Raw genomic sequence first — 18,196 nt, forward strand, 5'->3', positions numbered from 1 at the left:
CTAAATGGTTCTAAAGCAGGGCAAAAACAAAGGCTTGTTAACTGCTCCTAAAATGTCTGGCATCAGGAATATACAGTAATTTCAAAATATTCAAAATATAATACTTCAAAATATGAGCTGTCAAAATAAATACATGTAAAAATGACTATTTTGAGCACTTTTTTTTTACTTATTAAATAATGTTCCAAAAAAAGCACAGGCCAACTTACATTTTTTAAGTTGGTAAGTGATTTGCCCTGACAATGAATTAAAGAGCCCTGTCATAAAATCGTAAAAAAAAAATTTTGGTATATATTGGTATATTTTTGTTTATATATATATATATACACACACACACACACACACACACACACACACACACACACACACACACACACACACACACACACACACACACACACACACACACACACACACACACACACACACACACACACACACACACACACACACACACACACACACACACATAAAAACAGACTTATATGTACAGATTGCACATCAAAACAACTATAGCACATCTCATTTTTTATTTTTCGGAGCCATTTTGTTCTTCCAGTTTAAAGGGGACCAGTATTATGCAAAATATTTCACTTTTACATGGTGTTTGAACATATACGTGTGTCGACAGTGTGTGTACACAACCACCCTATAATGGTTGAAAAAATGAATGAATCCCCATAAATCAGGCAGTGTCTCAGAAAAAGCTGTTTGGAGTTTGCAGTGACATCACATTGCACCACGATTGCTGACGGACTCTGCCCAACTAGCATAGAACCCGGAAAGAACAACTGTTAATAATAACAGGAAAAATCTTGCGAATCAGGCATAAAACAAAGTTTATATTTATATATATATGGCAAATCATATATTACTAGAATGAAGAGCATACAATAGAGAACAACTAAAATTAATTCAGTGACTAAAGGAATGGGGCGTAAGCAATTTATATTAGGAATAGGAACAAATTATAGAATTCAAGGGGAATTATTCAGAATTTTGAATGCTACAGGATGGGTACATAGGAACCAAGATGTGCTACATACTCACTGTTGCCAACAAATTTTCAGGGGAAGTTGCTAAAGGCAGATCGAGTTGTTGCTAAAAGTTGCTAAATGACGTTGTGACGTCATTGTGCTATGACGTCATTACGTAATCGCAAGGCAAAACTACGCCATTATGTAACGCTTAGATATTATTTGAAATGCTAATTTAGATTTGTTTGTAAAATAAATTAAAGCAATGTGTTAGTTAATATGTACGGATCGAGCCCCACAAAAAAGTAAATTGTGTGCAAAATTTTACAAATTTGTTCCCTCGATTTGCTAAACCGTCCACACGATTTACTCATTTGTTCCCTCGATTTATTAATCGTGTGCACGATTTAGCCTACTAGTTTTTTTCCTGCATGTCATATGCAGGGCTCTGTAAATATGCTACCTAAATGATCTTCCGGTTTTTACAGCGATTTCAACATTTCCACAGCGATCTTAAGGAATTATGAATGAACCACTTGGCCTATTGAGCTAGCTTGTACGTGTGTTGTTTGTATTAGAGTCACTTTCCAGAAGTTGCTAAAAGTTGCCAAATAAATGTAAAAAAATTGCTAAATTTGTGGCTAGGTGCTTTTAGAAAAAAAAGTTGCTAAGGTAGTCTGAAAAGTTGCTAAATCTAGCAACAAAATTGCTAAGTTGGCAACACTGTCCATACTCCAATACAGTAGGTGGCGGAAAATGCACCTTATAAAAGCCATCCGCCATTTAAACAATAGAAATAGAAGAAGAAAAAGAAGATAAAGTATATGTTAAATTCGGAACTGCACACTAGTACTCGTACTACCTTTATCACATCTTTCTATGGCAGAAATAGTACAAGTATGCTAATATGCGGTTCTGAACGCCGCCGCCCCCTCCCTGAGTGAGCTGTACACAGTCCGCCATGTTTATCTCCTCACCAGAGCAACAGCAGCATTCAAGTAAGAAATGTATTCTTATTAAAGCTACTAAAGTTAGTCAAGAGCAGTGAGTGATTTTCTGTTTTTCTTTTGGTGTTTGATTCCTATTAACAGCATATTTAACAGTGGGTACTGTATATTACGCTGATTTCACTTTAATTCTTTACTTGCTGTTTATGTTCACAGACATAACCGACTGTGTTTATGTGTGTTTTTGACATAACCATGTGTGTATTTGACAGTTAAAGCGCAATAAGACGTGACAGAGAACATAGTTTAATACTCATGTGACGCGACATCTGACATCCAGCTTTCTGTGCACTGCTTTGGACAAGTGCGTGCGCTCATAAAACCATACATCAAAGGTTTAAACTGATATGGCTTTAAAACGCATGCAGGTAATAAACTTTCATGATGATGAATAACTGCATTGTCATGTGAGTGTGACCGCGATAGAGATGATAATCAAGGCTGGATTTCCCGAAACCTTCTTAATGCTACGTCATTCTTAAGTTGTACCTTAAGGTGTACCTTAACATTAATACGTGTTTCCCGAAATTATCTTAGTTAAGTATGCCTTCTGTAAGACATTCGTTCGTAAGGTTGGTCTGGAGCACTATACCTTATCTCTATTGACAGTTCATTCCGATCTCATCTCATCTCAGTCTATACGAATATAATTCTGCTAATTGAAGTGTTTTCTTGCAAAGAATACAATTGTCATTACACTGATGCCAGTTAGCTTTTTAATTATATTAACCAAAGGTACATCAGCTGGCAAACCATTATGGAGTACCACTATTTAAAGGGAATGATTGCGAAGGGGAGTTTGGTCAAACTAAGGCAGAGATAAAGGCGAATAGTTGTGCTAAATCAAAGAGCCATTTCTATGTGCACTATTTCATCTGTGAAAACTTTAGTCCCCTGGCTACCATCTCAGAAGCTGCAATTCAAAATAAATTTTGTCTACCACGGCAGCAAATTCAGCAGCTTTTAGATTTGGTTGGTCCGACTTTGTAGATTCAAAGCTGCTGACACTCTCCTCTTTCTTTCTTTTTTCTCCGCTGTAGCTGTTGATTATGTTTCGCGTGTTGCGCCTTTATTGAGTAGGTCATCTAATAACAGAAATTAGTGATTTACACCAATTGCTTGTGTAGTAAATGAAGACTATGGCAAAATATATAATGATAATTGTGGCGAGGTGGGCGAGCGAGAGACATGGGAGGAGCGAGCGAGATTGGTGTGCGTGATTGAGAATGAGCGTCACCTGCGAGGCACACCGGTCTCGAGTCCTCTCATGAGGGAGCACGGAGGCATGAGGACGAGCGACACGAGTGAAGGACGAGAGAGGACCAGGCCTGGATATTAAGTTGTGTTTTGTTCACGTTTTGTTATGTGTGTACCATACGAACTAACAACGTTACATTGGTGCCGAAACCCAGGAGGAAGGAGAGACATGCTGTCGAAGAGTCCTCGGTACTGAGGGGGATCGCGGTGCTGAGGAGGTCGGGTAGCGCGCATGGGTGAAGACTGCGAGGAGCTGCCCGAGGCGGAGGTGCTGGAGCGAGTGAGGATCCGGTGGGACGGAGAGCTCGCTTTTGTGCCCCTGGGTCGAGGTGGGGTGGCTGCCGTCCTAGAGGGAGCGGAAGAGTTGCCGGCGTTCGCCGTGGGCCGGAGCCTGCGTCCATCCGCCATGTAGGGGAGGAGCAGGGAGTGTGCGGGACTCGCTGCCGGTTGCCCTCGACAGGAGGAGCCACCGCCGGCTGCCAGGGGGCGGAGGAGGATCGAGCCGCCCACCGAGCGTCCGGTGCCATGCGTCCGGTGTCCAGAATTTTTTTTTTTTCCTCCTCTCTTCACTCTCTCGTCCGGCTGCTCTGGGGGTCTCCATCTCCCATTCTCTCGTCTCGCCGGCCCATATCCCCGGACACAGAGATTGGGTTCCCTGGGGGGTGGGGGGGGGGGTAGGCGTAGACGCGGGGTACTCCCCGGCCTACTAGGGGTGTTGGGGGTATGTGGCGAGGTGGGCGAGCGAGAGACATGGTAGGAGCGAGCGAGCGAGATCGGTGTGCGTGATTGAGAATGAGCGTCACCTGCGAGGCACACCAGTCTCGAGTCATCTCATGAGGGAGCACGGAGGCATAAGGACGAGCGACACGAGTGAAGGACGAGAGAGGACCAGGCCTGGATTTTAAGTTGTGTTTTGTTTAAGTTTTGTTATGTGTGTGTTACTTTAATTTTGTGTTCATTTATTGTATTAAAAGTTGTGAATGTTCGCCGGTTCCCGCCTCCTTCTTCCCACAAGAACAAACAATGTTACAATAATATAAATGGAATACTGCCAGTTAGTGGGTTGATGCATGACACGTTTGGGCATAAGAGGTTTCAGGTTCGCACAATAATTTCAAAATTATATAAAATATCCACGGTTTTGGATTTAGTTTGCAATTTGGATTATATTTATAAGATCTCACGAGTCCTGATAAATGCAATTTCAACTATTTCTTAAGTGCTTCTATTATAAAGAACACCGCTTTCTCACATAACGCAGTTAAACAGCCCCTGCATAGAGTGAATAATCGATTTTTGAGCCATTGATAAACCAATTCAGTACCGCCGCCACGGACAGCACCTGCTAATGTCGCACTTAAGAAGATTTACCTTAAGCAACCTCCTAAGATATAGTTCGGGGAACACAACTAGAAATGGTATACCTTTAGTTAAGTTATACCTTTAGAGTTTTCGCAGCGCGCTAAGAGACAACGTTATCGGAAAATGCAGCCCAAAACCAAACAGATGTTTTAGTTTTCGTCAGAGTATCAGAGGCACGAGTTGTAAAGGCTTCGCCCTCTTCTGGAAAGCGGGGTGGGGAGCAGCAGCTCATTTGCATTTAAAGATATATGCACGAAACCAGCATGTTTTTCCTTCCTCTCAAAAATGTGGGGTATTTTGTGCTGAAACTTCACTGACACATTCTGAGGACACCTGAGACATTACATCTTGTAAAAAAGGGGCATAATAGGTCCCATTTAAAAAGCAAAGTTGAACCTACGTCACAAAATGTATATGCGTTGACTGACTAGTGATGGAGAGTACTCGTCTACATCCTCAGTTTCTGAGCTTTTCTCCGCATTATTCATGAGAAAGAACTTTATCCAATCTCTGTTCTTTATTATGTATGAGATCGCATTACAGCGGAGAATTCAAATGCTTTAGCGCTGACGTTCACCTCTGCCTGTTCAGCTTTGAGTTCATGTGTTGTAAGTGTACGTTCCCTCAGTACAGAAACACTAAAGATTTTTGCCAAATTTTTAGGTTTTCTTTGGTAGTTAAGGTGCATAGCGAGTGTCATGCCTGGCAAAGTATAAGACGACTCAAACACAACGTTTCATTTACACAGAACCAAAGCTTAGTTTACACATCAACACTATAATTTTTCTGCCTAGAAAGCACTGTTATTTTTCCTTTGGAAATGCAAATCCAGCCTGTATGCATTCCAGCAAGTGAATATTACAACCCTACAAAAAAAGCTGACTCTGGAAGAAAACCCTGTCATTTGCTCATTAGTCCGTGCTACTAAACTGTGATCTTTCATCAGGGATGCACATTCTGCCCTGTTGTTCCTCTTTTGTCACTTCAGTGTCACTTCTCTTACATTCGAATGCAAATTATTCTTCTATAAAAAGAAAGTGATTCTCTGATGGGACAGACATGAGGCAGTGCCCGAGGGGGTTCGTGATCGCATACAACTCGATTGGTCTCCTCTCTCTCATTTCCTCTCTTTCTCTTCCTGTTTCTCTCACACATGCCTTAGGGAAGATCCCTCCACTACACAACTTCACAACACGTCGAGCATTTCGGTACGAATGGGGCACAGTCACACACGCCTGGACAATCGAGATGACAGCGGGACAAACTATGAAGCTCACATGGATAATTCGGTAAAGTCCAGTGAAAGTGCAAGTGTGCCGAGATGCGGAGAAAGGATTTCTGAACTTAAAAGAAAGGTGTTTTAATTTGGTCTGACCCCTACAAAGAAACAATAGCTAGGGGCACTTCTCTTTCGTTTACGATTTCTTTCTCATCTCAATGAACTCAGTGCATGCCGAGGTGAAGCTGTAGTGTGCACAAGCTCATGCAGCCTCGCATTGCTGCATGCCTCACTGCAACCGTGGAGAAAACCGCCACTTTGTTTCCTTGATGCCACTAACTTGCAAGCGAATTAAAGCCCTGTAGTCTCAGACACAGGTGCCGAGATGAACATCACAGTAACGCAGAATGCTGGTAAAAGTGTTTAAAGGGAAAGTTCACTCAAAAATGAAAATTATGTCACCATTTACTCATCCTCTGGTCAAAATATTTTTGCCCATGCACTGAAAGTGAGTGGGGGCAAATGTTGACTTTCAAAATATAGAAGAAAGTAAGTCATACAGATTTAGAACAACATGAGTAAATAATGACAGACATTTTATTTTTAGGTGAACTATTCCTTTAAGAATGGCTACTGAGTGGATCAAATGTGACGCTCTCTGATGGGATACAATGAGAGGTTGTGGGAGATGAGGAGGATTACAGAGTAATACTGCATCATCAAACAGCAAAAAAAGAAGGATTTTCACATCAAAATGGCACCTGATTTTCAAATTGTGGTGTGCAAAGTACAAAGCGTCCAGAAATTTCAGACACTGGGACAGCAGTAGCAAGCGAAATAGTGTGGCTGAAGTGAGTCACATGATGAAACTCTCTTGCTTGAGGCGAATCCCCCTTTTATGTGTGTGTGCTTCTTTGTGTATTTGTGTGTATTTTCAGAGAAAAAACAAAATGTACACTACCGTTCAAAAGTTCGGGGTTCAGTAATATTTTATTCTTTTATTAAAAAATATATTTTTGATCAGCAAGGATGCATTAAATTGATCAAAAGTGACAGTAAAGACATTTAAAATGTTACAAAAGATTTCTAATTCAAATTAATGCTGTTCTTTGAAAATTTGTATATCAAAGAATCCAGAAAAAAATGTATCATATTTTCCAGAAAAGAAAAAAAAAAATCAAGCAGCAGAAATGTTTTCAACCTTGATAATATAAGATGACTGAAGTAATAGCTGCTGAATTTCTGCTTTACCATCACATGAATAACTTTTAAAATATATTAAAATAGAAAACAGTCATTTTAAATTATAATAATTTTTCACAAGATTACTTATTTACAGTATTTACAGTATCTTTGAATAAATGCAGCATTGGTGAGTATGAGAGACTTCTTTCAATAAACACTCAATAGTATTAATTATTCCAAAATTTTGACCAGTAGTGTACATTCTAAATAACATGGAAAGTATAAATGGTTATAGATTTGATTTATGTCCAAGTGCCAACCAATATCTTTCTCTGAAATGTCTCCACTTTGATCTGAACTTAGAACGTGCTCTATTTAAATTATATATATACAGTATGTGGTGACACTACCATTCTGAGGGCAAGAAAAAAACTACAAATATCATCCCCAGCGGAGCAGAGCAGAGCGTAAATCCAGGACATCTGAAACAGGAAACAAGCACCTTAACTAGTTAGCTACCATAATACACACCAGCCTGAAACCAGAAAAGACCTGATAGAATATGCCGTAGGAAAAGAAATGTATATTACATAATACATAAACACATGCATGCTTCTGACTGCACCTGAGATCCATAACACACCTCCCAAATGGGTCAGCAGGAATTCGGTCAATGCTCTGTTCTGGGCACCATCCCAATATATCTGATTATGAAACAACACCTGGGAAGGGAAACACCTTTTCGTGCTCTCTGGTTTACAATATACTATTTTATAATACATACTGCATCTCAATTAAGAGCATGTTATTGCCACTTTGAACTGATGGACTACTAATACAGGAACTGACCATTAATGTTTGCAACCAAAAACCAAGAAGCTTGTTAACCATGAATCTTTTTTCAGTTCTCTGAACCGAAATTATATTTATACCACCCCGATTTCTCTCTCTCTCTCTCTCTCTCTCTCTCTCTCTCTCTCTCTCTCTCTCTCTCTCTCTCTCTCTCTCTCTCTCTCTCTCTCTCTCTCTCTCTCTCTCTCTCTCTCTCTCTCTCTCTCTCTCTCTCTCTCTCTCTCAAGAGACACAGAGCAATACTTACTAGGTCATGGTTGGTGGCATTCGAGTCATCTTCGGGAAAAGGCTTGGAGACCCCCAAGGCAACACAATTAGCAAAGATGGCCAGGAGAATAAAGATATCAAATGGTCTGGAGTCACATGTTAAGGTAAACATTATATTATTAGAGTGGCATTACATTCAACAGGCAAATTAAAAGTTTTTACAACAGATAGCGGTAAATGATTGGAAAGCTTTACGTTGATCATTATCAGTAGAAGTTTAAACTGTGTTTTCAGTCACTGACTGAGTTGTAAATGGATACTTCCACTCCACAAGGTGAAGGGCAGCCCTGCGGATGGGGTTGTTCAGTTTAAGGCAGAAAAGAGCTCTTGGGGCACGCTGGACCTGGTTGGAGCCCTGGACCTGCTTCTTCATATGCTGACTCTTCTTCTTCTGCGTTCCAGTGGAGCTGCAGGTGGAATTGAGCGTTTCCGTACGGTTCATCTTCGGCCGTTCATTCTCCTCCCACTCGTCCTTCTCTTCCTCGTCACCCTCATCGCCCTCTCCTCCTCCACCCCCCTCCTCCTCCTCCTCCTCTTCCGCTTCGCCACCACCCTCCTCTTCCTCGTTGGAGTACCCATTCCCTAAAGAAAGAGGTTTAGTCACTTAATAAAGGGTCATTTGCGTGGATGACACAGCAAACAACCAGTCATTAGCAAATGCTTGTTGACACAGGCACGCTTTTTATAAGGATGTCAAAATAAACCATAAGCCATTTTGTTGATTTCTTTTGACATCAGAGAAAATCTGTCAAAGACGGGACCATTCAAGAAAAAGAAAAATATACTTTTTAATTCAGCAAGGATGCATTAAATTGATCAAAAGTAACAGAAAATACATTTGTAATGTTGCGAAATATTTCTATTTTAAATAAATATGTTCTTTTAAACTAATTTCAAACATTCAGCTTTGCCATCAAAGTAATAAATTAAGTTTTAAAATACTGTATTCAAATAGAATTATAATAATATGTTTTTCAACTGTATTTTTGATCAAATAAATGCAGCCTTGGTGAGCATAAGAGGTTATTAATCCCACATGTTTGAATGGTAGTGTGTTTGAATGGTAGCAGGAGGTTAAGGCACCCAAAAGCACCAATAACCAAAACATAGCTAACGTGCTAACTTAGTATCTTATACAAGTACAACAAAATGTTGCCAGCCTTGTCCTGAGATGTGATAACTACTAGTGATCTGGACCATTATTTTAAAGTGAAAAAAAAAAAAAAAACATTTTGGTAACACTTTCTTTTACAGTGTCCTTGTTACACGTGTTACGTGTAGTTACTATAGTAATAACTATAAATTATGCATAATTACATTCAACAAACACTAAACCAACCCCTATTCCTAATCCTAACCCTTTAGTAAGTACATGTAGTAACTTAATATCAGTACTTAAACTAAACTAGACACCTTAAACTAAAGTGTAACAAAAATGTTTCACTATGATCACTAGTAGTTCTTGAAGAGTAACTAGGTAACACTCAAGTAATTAGGGATGCATTTTATGATCATGTTCAGAGTAAAAAAGACCATTTCTCATGTCGCAGACATGCTAATGTTGTGATTAGTAATTCATTGGTAAATCTTAATAGTCTAATGTGGCAAATCTCATTCTGTAATTATTTATTACCTAAAAAGGAACTATCTCAGTCCTAAATTTCCTATTACTTACTGATTAATCTTGTTTACATATTAGTTAATAGTAGTAGCTGAAGAGTTAACGTAGCACTACTCATACTTCCTGGATAGTTACCTATTGATGGACCATTCTAAAGTGTTACCATCTAATCTTATCAATAGTTGCTACAGCATATGTGTCCCTCATCATCTGGGCACAGGCATGGAGTTCTAGTGACTGAGGTAACGGCAAACTATGACACTTGAATTACTCTGGTCATATTAAAGAGGGAGATGGAGATAAGGAAGACAAAGCTTTCTAATCTGCCACAGTCTCTGATGAACAGGAGGACTCTGCACTAGGTGAGGAGAACCACACAGTAACAGCTGTGACCTACTTCCCACTGTGAGAGGGGGTGCAGAGCGGGATTCTGGGCCAGCGGTTTCATATGTGAGTACCTGTGGATTCATGATGTTAGCCTCTAGCACAGCTAGCTGACAGCTAACAGAGAGAGTCATGGGTAGGGGGAGGAAGAGAGAGAGAGGACACTGCTGATAGCAAATTATAACTTCAATTTATGCATAAGACCTCAGTGAGACTGAAGGGAATCCTATCAGCCAGAGATAACAGCAATCAGTACTTTCATTGAACATTTAAAATGGGCAGGCAGGAGAGTGAAATAAACTCCTGTGTGAGGTTTGTAAAATGAGCTATCATGACTGCTGCTCTGTGCTGATAAAGACACGCTCCAAATAGAAATTGAGGGGTCAATTTAGCACGTCATTAAAAGAAAGTATTGTGGAAAACTAGTTTTTGTTTAGGCTACTGCTCTGTGCAACCCCCACCGTGACTGCTAACACACGCCAACAGGCTATTTTCTACTTTAAAGACAAGTTCATTTGGTTTTCAATCATGGTATCGTATTTGCCGAGCGTCCATAATTTCACAAAGGAATGAGTTTGAAATTTAAAGTTATGAAATTTACATAAGTATTTATCAATGTCTATTTCTATAACTAATAAACAAAACTCAGCTCAAAAGCATTAACTTTTTATTTTATTTGCATCTATAATTCACTACCATTATACTGGCCATTAGCTGCAAATGAGGATACTGAGAAAATTTTGGATTCTCACTGATAAAAGACGATTGAACAGGCATAAAGCGTATAAACAAATCAAGAACTTCATTATCAGTGCCTTTCAGTATGGCATTATTTTTCAGCTGAAGGCATATTGCTATATTATCAAGGTTGATTTATTTACCTTGATAGTGAGTGACCTAAAGGGGTCTATCCAGCTAGGTCTAACAGGGAGTGTACTCAGAACGTTCTGGCAAGGTTCTGTCAAAGCAATGAACAAACGTTCTTCCAGTAATGTTAATAGAATGTTTGTTCAAAGTTATCTGGTCTTTAACAATGTTCTCAAAACTTTAGCACAAGAACATTATTTATACATCATTCATATTCGTTTTAGCTGGACATTCGTCTAACATTTTTTTTATATGTTACTACACATGGGCGTCGGAACCATTGTATGTTTATTGCACTTTTTACAATCAATATTAGTACCCAATCGATATTGGACCCACTCACTTTTATAGTCTCTAATTCAGCACGTCTGTTTACCTACCCCTAACCGATAAACACATATTATTATTAAACACATGTTAGATGCTTTATTTCCACTTTTCTAATATTTTCTTCATTATTATTGAAAATAAATGCCTTCCTGATCTGATATGTGATGGGAAAAGGGAGTAGAGTGAGTTTGGCAAAAGGCGGATTCGAGCCGCGGGTCGATTGCGTCAAAACTTGATGCCATGCGTCTTACCCCTACACTATTGCCGTTCTCAATGATACAGTGATTTCCGTAATTTTGTCTTTCCCAACCAGACGTTTAGCAAACAAGGCGGTATATTTGTACTTGATGTAAAATAAATGGCATCTACTCCAGAATTTTTTTTCTGAGAGGACCCACCCACATTTTTTTTGCTTCCGACGCCAATGTAACTACATGTGCCAGAACGTTCCGAGAACATTTAAAAGTAGCATTCCCATAATGTTTGCAAAATGATAAAATGGAATGCTTGCTTAAAGGGTTAGTTCACCCAAAAACGAAAATTCTTTCATTAATTACTCGTCCTCATGTTGTTCCAAACCAGTAAGACATTAGTTTTTACCTTCAGAACACAAATTAAGATATTTTTGATGAAAGGCATAGACAGCTATGCAACTGACGCTTCAAAAAGTTATTGAAGAGATGGTGAAACTAATCCATATGAATTGAGCTGTTGAGTCCAACATTTTCCGAAGAGAAACGATTGCTTTATATGACCAACAGACTGAATTTAGGCTTTTATTCACATAGAAACATTCAATGCACACATCAGTTGTGGTAAACAGAAGCTCAAGCATGTTCGCTTGACGTGCGAGAACCAATGAGGTTCATTCTCGTGTTACGCAGCACGTTTGAGCTTCCACAAGAACCAGTGAGGTTCATTCTTGTGTGTTACGCAGCATATTTGAACTTCCGCAAGAACCAACAAGGTTAATTCTCGTGTGTTAAGCAGCACGTTTGAGCTCCCACAAGAACCAATGAGGTTCATTCTCGTGTTACGCAGCATGTTTGAGCTTCCGCAAGAACCAATGAGGTTCATTCTTGTGTGTTACGCAGCACGTTTGAACTTCAGCAAGAACCAATGAGGTTCATTCTTGTGTGTTACGCAGCACGTTTGAACTTCAGCAAGAACCAAAGAGGTTCATTCTTGTGTGTTACGCAGCACGTTTGAGCTTCCACAAGAACCAATGAGGTTCATTCTTGTGTGTTACGCAGCACGTTTGAACTTCAGCAAGAACCAATGAGGTTCATTCTTGTGTGTTACGCAGCACGTTTGAGCTTCCACAAGAACCAATGAGGTTCATTCTTGTGTGTTACGCAGCACGTTTGAACTTCAGCAAGAACCAATGAGGTTCATTCTTGTGTGTTACGCAGCACGTTTGAGCTTCCACAAGAACCAATGAGGTTAATTCTCGTGTTATGCAGCATGTTTGAGCTTCCACAAGAACCAACAAGGTTCATTCTCGTGTGTTACGCAACACGTTTAAGCTTCCACAAGAACCAATGAAGTTTATTCTCGTGTTACGCAACATGTTTGAGCTTCCGCAAGAACCAATGAGGTTTATTCTCGTGTTGCGCAGCACGTTTGAGCTTCCACAAGAGCCAATGAGGTTCATTCTCGTGTTACGCAGCATGTTTGAGCTTCCGCAAGAACCAATGAGGTTTATTCTCGTGTTACGCAACATGTTTGAGCTTCCACAAGAACCAAAGAGGTTCATTCTTGTGTGTTACGCAGCACGTTTGAACTTCAGCAAGAACCAATGAGGTTCATTCTTGTGTGTTACGCAGCACGTTTGAGCTTCCACAAGAACCAATGAGGTTCATTCTTGTGTGTTACGCAGCACGTTTGAACTTCAGCAAGAACCAATGAGGTTCATTCTTGTGTGTTACGCAGCACGTTTGAACTTCAGCAAGAACCAATGAGGTTCATTCTTGTGTGTTACGCAGCACGTTTGAGCTTCCACAAGAACCAATGAGGTTAATTCTCGTGTTATGCAGCATGTTTGAGCTTCCACAAGAACCAACAAGGTTCATTCTTGTGTGTTACGCAACACGTTTAAGCTTCCACAAGAACCAATGAAGTTTATTCTCGTGTTACGCAACATGTTTGAGCTTCCGCAAGAACCAATGAGGTTTATTCTCGTGTTGCGCAGCACGTTTGAGCTTCCACAAGAGCCAATGAGGTTCATTCTCGTGTTACGCAGCATGTTTGAGCTTCCGCAAGAACCAATGAGGTTTATTCTCGTGTTACGCAACATGTTTGAGCTTCCACAAGAACCAAAGAGGTTCATTCTTGTGTGTTACGCAGCACGTTTGAGCTTCCACAAGAGCCAATGAGGTTCATTCTCGTGTTACGCAGCATGTTTGAGCTTCCGCAAGAACCAATGAGGTTTATTCTCGTGTTACGCAACATGTTTGAGCTTCCACAAGAACCAAAGAGGTTCATTCTTGTGTGTTACTCAACATGTTTGAGCTTCCACAAGAACCAAAGAGGTTCATTCTTGTGTGTTACGCAGCACGTTTGAGCTTCCACAAGAACCAATGAGGTTCATTCTTGTGTGTTACGCAGCACGTTTGAGCTTCCACAAGAATCAAAGAGGTTAATTCTTGTGTGTTACGCAGCACATTTGAACTTCCGCAAGAACCAACAAGGTTCATTCTCGTGTGTTACGCAGCACGTTTGAGCTTCCACAAGAACCAATGAGGTTCATTCTCGTGTTACGCAGCATGTTTGAGCTTCCGCAAGAACCAATGAGGTTTATTCTTGTGTCACGCAGCACGTTTGAACTTCAGCAAGAACCAGAGAGGTTCATTCTTGTGTGTTACGCAGCACATTTGAGCTTCCGCAAGAACCAATGATGTTCAGTCTCATGTGTGATGCAGCACATATGAACTTCCGCAAGAACCAATGAGGTTCATTCTCATGTGTTACGCAGCACGTTTGAGCTTCTGCAAGAACCAATGAGGGTCATTCTCGTGTTACACAGCACGTTTGAGCTTCCACAAGAACCAATGCAGTTTGTTCTCGAGTGTCAAGCAGGTTCGGTTGAGCTTCTGTTTAAGTTTGGTGCTAAACTCAGTCTGTTTGTCATACAAAGCGGTCGTGTCTCTTCAGAAAATTTGGAATAAACCGCTCAATTCATTTTGGATTAGTTTTACGATCTCTTTATGAACTTTTTGAAGCGTCAAAGGCTGCGTTCACACTGCAGGCTGAAACGACCCAATTCCGATTTTTTTGCCCTTATGCGACCTGTATCTGATCTTTTCATGACAGTCTGAACGACACAGATCCGATCTTTTCAAATGCGACCCAGGCCACTTGGGTATGTGGTCCAAATCCGATACATATCCGATCTTTTGAAATGCGTCTTCAGTCTGAACTGCCAGGTCACATGTATCCGACCCGCACGTCGTTGATACGCGACAAACGTCATCATTGTACGTTGAAGTAGGCGGGAATGAGAAGATAAAAAAGCCTTTTTAAAAGGATATAAACTCTACTTTATTTGTTTTTATTTTTTGTTTTATTTGTTTAAAATAGTACAGAATAGTCAGTAACTCCCGTTCCTTACTCCAGTCCAGTGGTGGCGGTAATGCACAAGAAATAGTTGCTAACCGCCAATAAAAGAAGGAGTAACTTACGCACCTGTTGCTAGCCAATACACTCCAACTCCAACGCGTTTCTGCACTGTTATGGGCCGCCGCAGACATGTGTCTCTTCCCGTGACAAAGTTAGTTGAAGGCGCTCACAAACATAATTGAAGGTGGATCTGGTCATTCTGAAGTTACTGACGAATTCGGTATCAGTAAAGCCACTCACATCAGTATCCCACCACTCCTGGCTGCGACTCCGCACCCACACGTTTCTCTGTACCGACGTTGCTACCACTGCTCCACAAAACGCCATGGCCAAAAACCTTGCTCTCCTCCTCTTTTTTAATTTTCTTCTTAACATGAGAAGGTTGTAATGGTGCTGGCTCCGTTGCGAAAATAACTTTAATAAAGCTAAACGAACTCCAATGCTGACACCCATATTTGGCTACTTCCGTAAACAACAAGTGACGTCGTTGACCGTTGAGTACTCTTCTGCGCATGCGGGTCAGTTCTGGGTCATTTCACGTTCACACAGGAGATCACAAAAGGTCGCATTTAATTGGAAATGTGAACGGCCTTGCAAAAAAAATCGCATTTTTTCAAAAAATCGGAATTGAGCATTAAGCCCTGCAGTGTGAACGCAGCCAAAGTGTCAGTTGCGTAGTTGTCAATGGAGGGACAGAAAGCTCTCAGATTTCATCAAAAAGATCCTTATTTGTGTTGCAAAGATGAACAAAAGTCATAAAGTTTTGGAACAACATGAGGGTGAGTAATTAATGACAGAATTTTCATTTTTGGGTGAAATTTTAACAACAACTTTTAACGTTGTTCGCATAAGCAAGAAAAAAACATTTTTAAGACATTTACAATTTTGAACGTTGTAAGAACATTCCGAGATAATGTTTTCATAACTTAATGGGAACATTAGAAAAATGTTCTTGGAACATATTTGTTATCTGGGGACAAACCTGTGCAAAGAGACATACAGCAACTCTCATGTGCAGGCTTGTTTCTAAAGCAGAAGGATTTGGTTCTTGAGCTAGTTAGGGATCAAAGATTAGAGGCCCATTTAATCAAACTTACTACCAGCAGAATATTCATTTGCTGTCTCGAGAGGCCCTGCATTACACTCTATGTGCATTAACCTGCAGTGCCGGGGTTACTCGGCAATGATGGAAGTCAAATGATATTTGTAATTGCGGGTTGCCTGTAATCAGAAAGTCATCATAAAGCGCATGTGCAGGTTGTGCTCTGAAAATAACCCTGTGGCAGTTAAACATCTGGTGCTGCAAACAAGAAAAATAAATTGGAAAAATAAATTCATAATTTGAGCGCAACAGAGCTCAAGGCTCAAAACCTTCATCTTTCATTATAATTAACATGTAGAACATTTCATGTTCATATAATTAGTAGCTACAACTGTCAATTATCCTGACAATGCAGTTACCCAATTCCAATTTCACATTGTTAAAATGTAAGCAATTTTAACAAAAAATCTAAACTGCTACAGTAAAAACCTGTTAATTAGTTAACTGCAAGTTACCTTACCATATACAGTAGCCTAAATATATATATATAAAACATTTAAATATATAGGCCTATATAAAATATAGGCCTATATATATATATATATATATATATATATATATATATATATATATATATATATATATATATATATATATATATATATATATTAAAAAAACTATTTGAAAAACATATTTATCAAAGCAATACTTTTACAGAAAATTTTATTTAAAAAATGTTTTAACTGTTTTCAAACCATCCAAAAGTAAACTTTATGGAAAAGAGGTATTCCCAAAATTCCCTGCATAAACATCATATTTGTTTGGATTTAAAAGTTTTCTTATTATTTGTTTATTTGTCAATTCAATTGGTGTTTTTTCAGTAATTTCTGTCGTTTAGTTCATGTTGTCGTCATGTCAGGTGTTTTATTTTTGTATGGGTAAAACTGTGATATTATATAGACTTAATTTTGGGGGAAGCTAGTTTGATGAACTGTAGCTACGTCAACATCTAAACTGAACTGAAATAATATTGATATGGACACAAGTTTATACAGCGATTAGAAAAATAAGTTGACGTTTGACAGTTTAAACAGCGACTACACGACATATGTATAAAAACTAAACTAAACTAAAATATATGGATGAAAACGATTAAAAACTTACTTTTTCTGTTCTCCTCATACATGTCGGAGATTGTCACTTTGACCTCATTGGAGCAGAATGCATGATCCTCACGACAGTTCCTTCACTCATATTTATGAGACATAATTCCAAAATGTGCTTTTTCTATAAAAGCGGCAAGTTTTCCATTTGTAAAATCCTAGAGTGGTGTCCAAAGATGCTGTCAGTCACCTTCTAAAGGCTTTTCATTGTGAATCTATGGAGTTGCATTCAGATGGTTTAAAAAATCAGAGGCGTTCCATTACCCCCCGTCTTCCAAGAAAATGAACTTTGAGAGCGTTAGGAACAAAAATACAACAAAATATATATAGCCGTTGATGATTGTAGCGCACACTCTGTTCTCTATCTATCTCCGCATTTAAGCCATCAATTCAGGATTAAAGAAAAATGACTCGTTTAAAGGGACAGGCAGCCCAGAAACTTATTAAAGGCAGGGATATTGGGCAAACGATTTTATGGAGCGTCGACAGAAAATGTGGGCGAGTCTTTGCTCATTTTCCAACGCAACGGATCAATCTACACACACACACGAGCGCGTGAGCGCACTCGCGCTACCTCTACGCATGTCCTCGAGCTCTTGTGCGCTGTTGCGTGTAGGATGTGTGAGAATGGCAGATCAAAATTGAGTTGTCCGTCTTTATTTTATTTAAAGGTTTACAGAGAGGAATGACCTTAAGGCGAGACACTACAGGTGAATAGGGATTTTTTTTTAATTACAAGATATCACTGTGAAACTTCTCCAGTTTATTACTGGCATAAACATAAGAAAAAAATGTATTACAAGTTTTGTGTAAATTAATGTTTTAATATGCAAATGAGGCCTTATATACTTAAATATACGCTCATTTGCATACTTTTCCAAAAACAAAATCTGGAAATTGGAAAGGACCATGTTTAAAATTCTTGGTTCTATTTGTTGACATGTTAGATGAGAGGGCTTTTACAGAGGGGATTCTGGATATCTTATTTTGTGCTTTAGTAAATTAGAGAATACTGACAATAGCCTTAAAAAATCAATTTTCGCCA

At 39.4% G+C, this 18,196-nt stretch overlaps 1 protein-coding gene across 1 annotated transcript in view; it reads right to left on the reverse strand.

Moving 5' to 3' along the window:
- The window catches only part of cacna1fb (calcium channel, voltage-dependent, L type, alpha 1F subunit), a gene marked incomplete at its 3' end in the record, with an annotated part of 61,435 nt that extends 43,909 nt beyond the window's left edge, over positions 1 to 17,526 (reverse strand). The window contains exons 1-3 of the mRNA XM_079826340.1: positions 17,153 to 17,526; positions 8,387 to 8,708; positions 8,107 to 8,212 (exon numbers count right to left, since the gene is read on the reverse strand). Of these exons, the coding sequence (XP_079682466.1) occupies positions 8,107 to 8,212; positions 8,387 to 8,708; positions 17,153 to 17,174 (450 nt within the window). The 5' untranslated portion in view covers positions 17,175 to 17,526. The remainder of the gene's footprint in view (positions 1 to 8,106; positions 8,213 to 8,386; positions 8,709 to 17,152) is intronic.
- Positions 17,527 to 18,196: the final 670 nt, after the last annotated feature.

The sequence above is a fragment of the Gobio gobio genome, assembly GCF_949357685.1.
Source record: "Gobio gobio genome assembly, chromosome: 10".
Taxonomy (NCBI): domain Eukaryota; kingdom Metazoa; phylum Chordata; class Actinopteri; order Cypriniformes; family Gobionidae; genus Gobio; species Gobio gobio.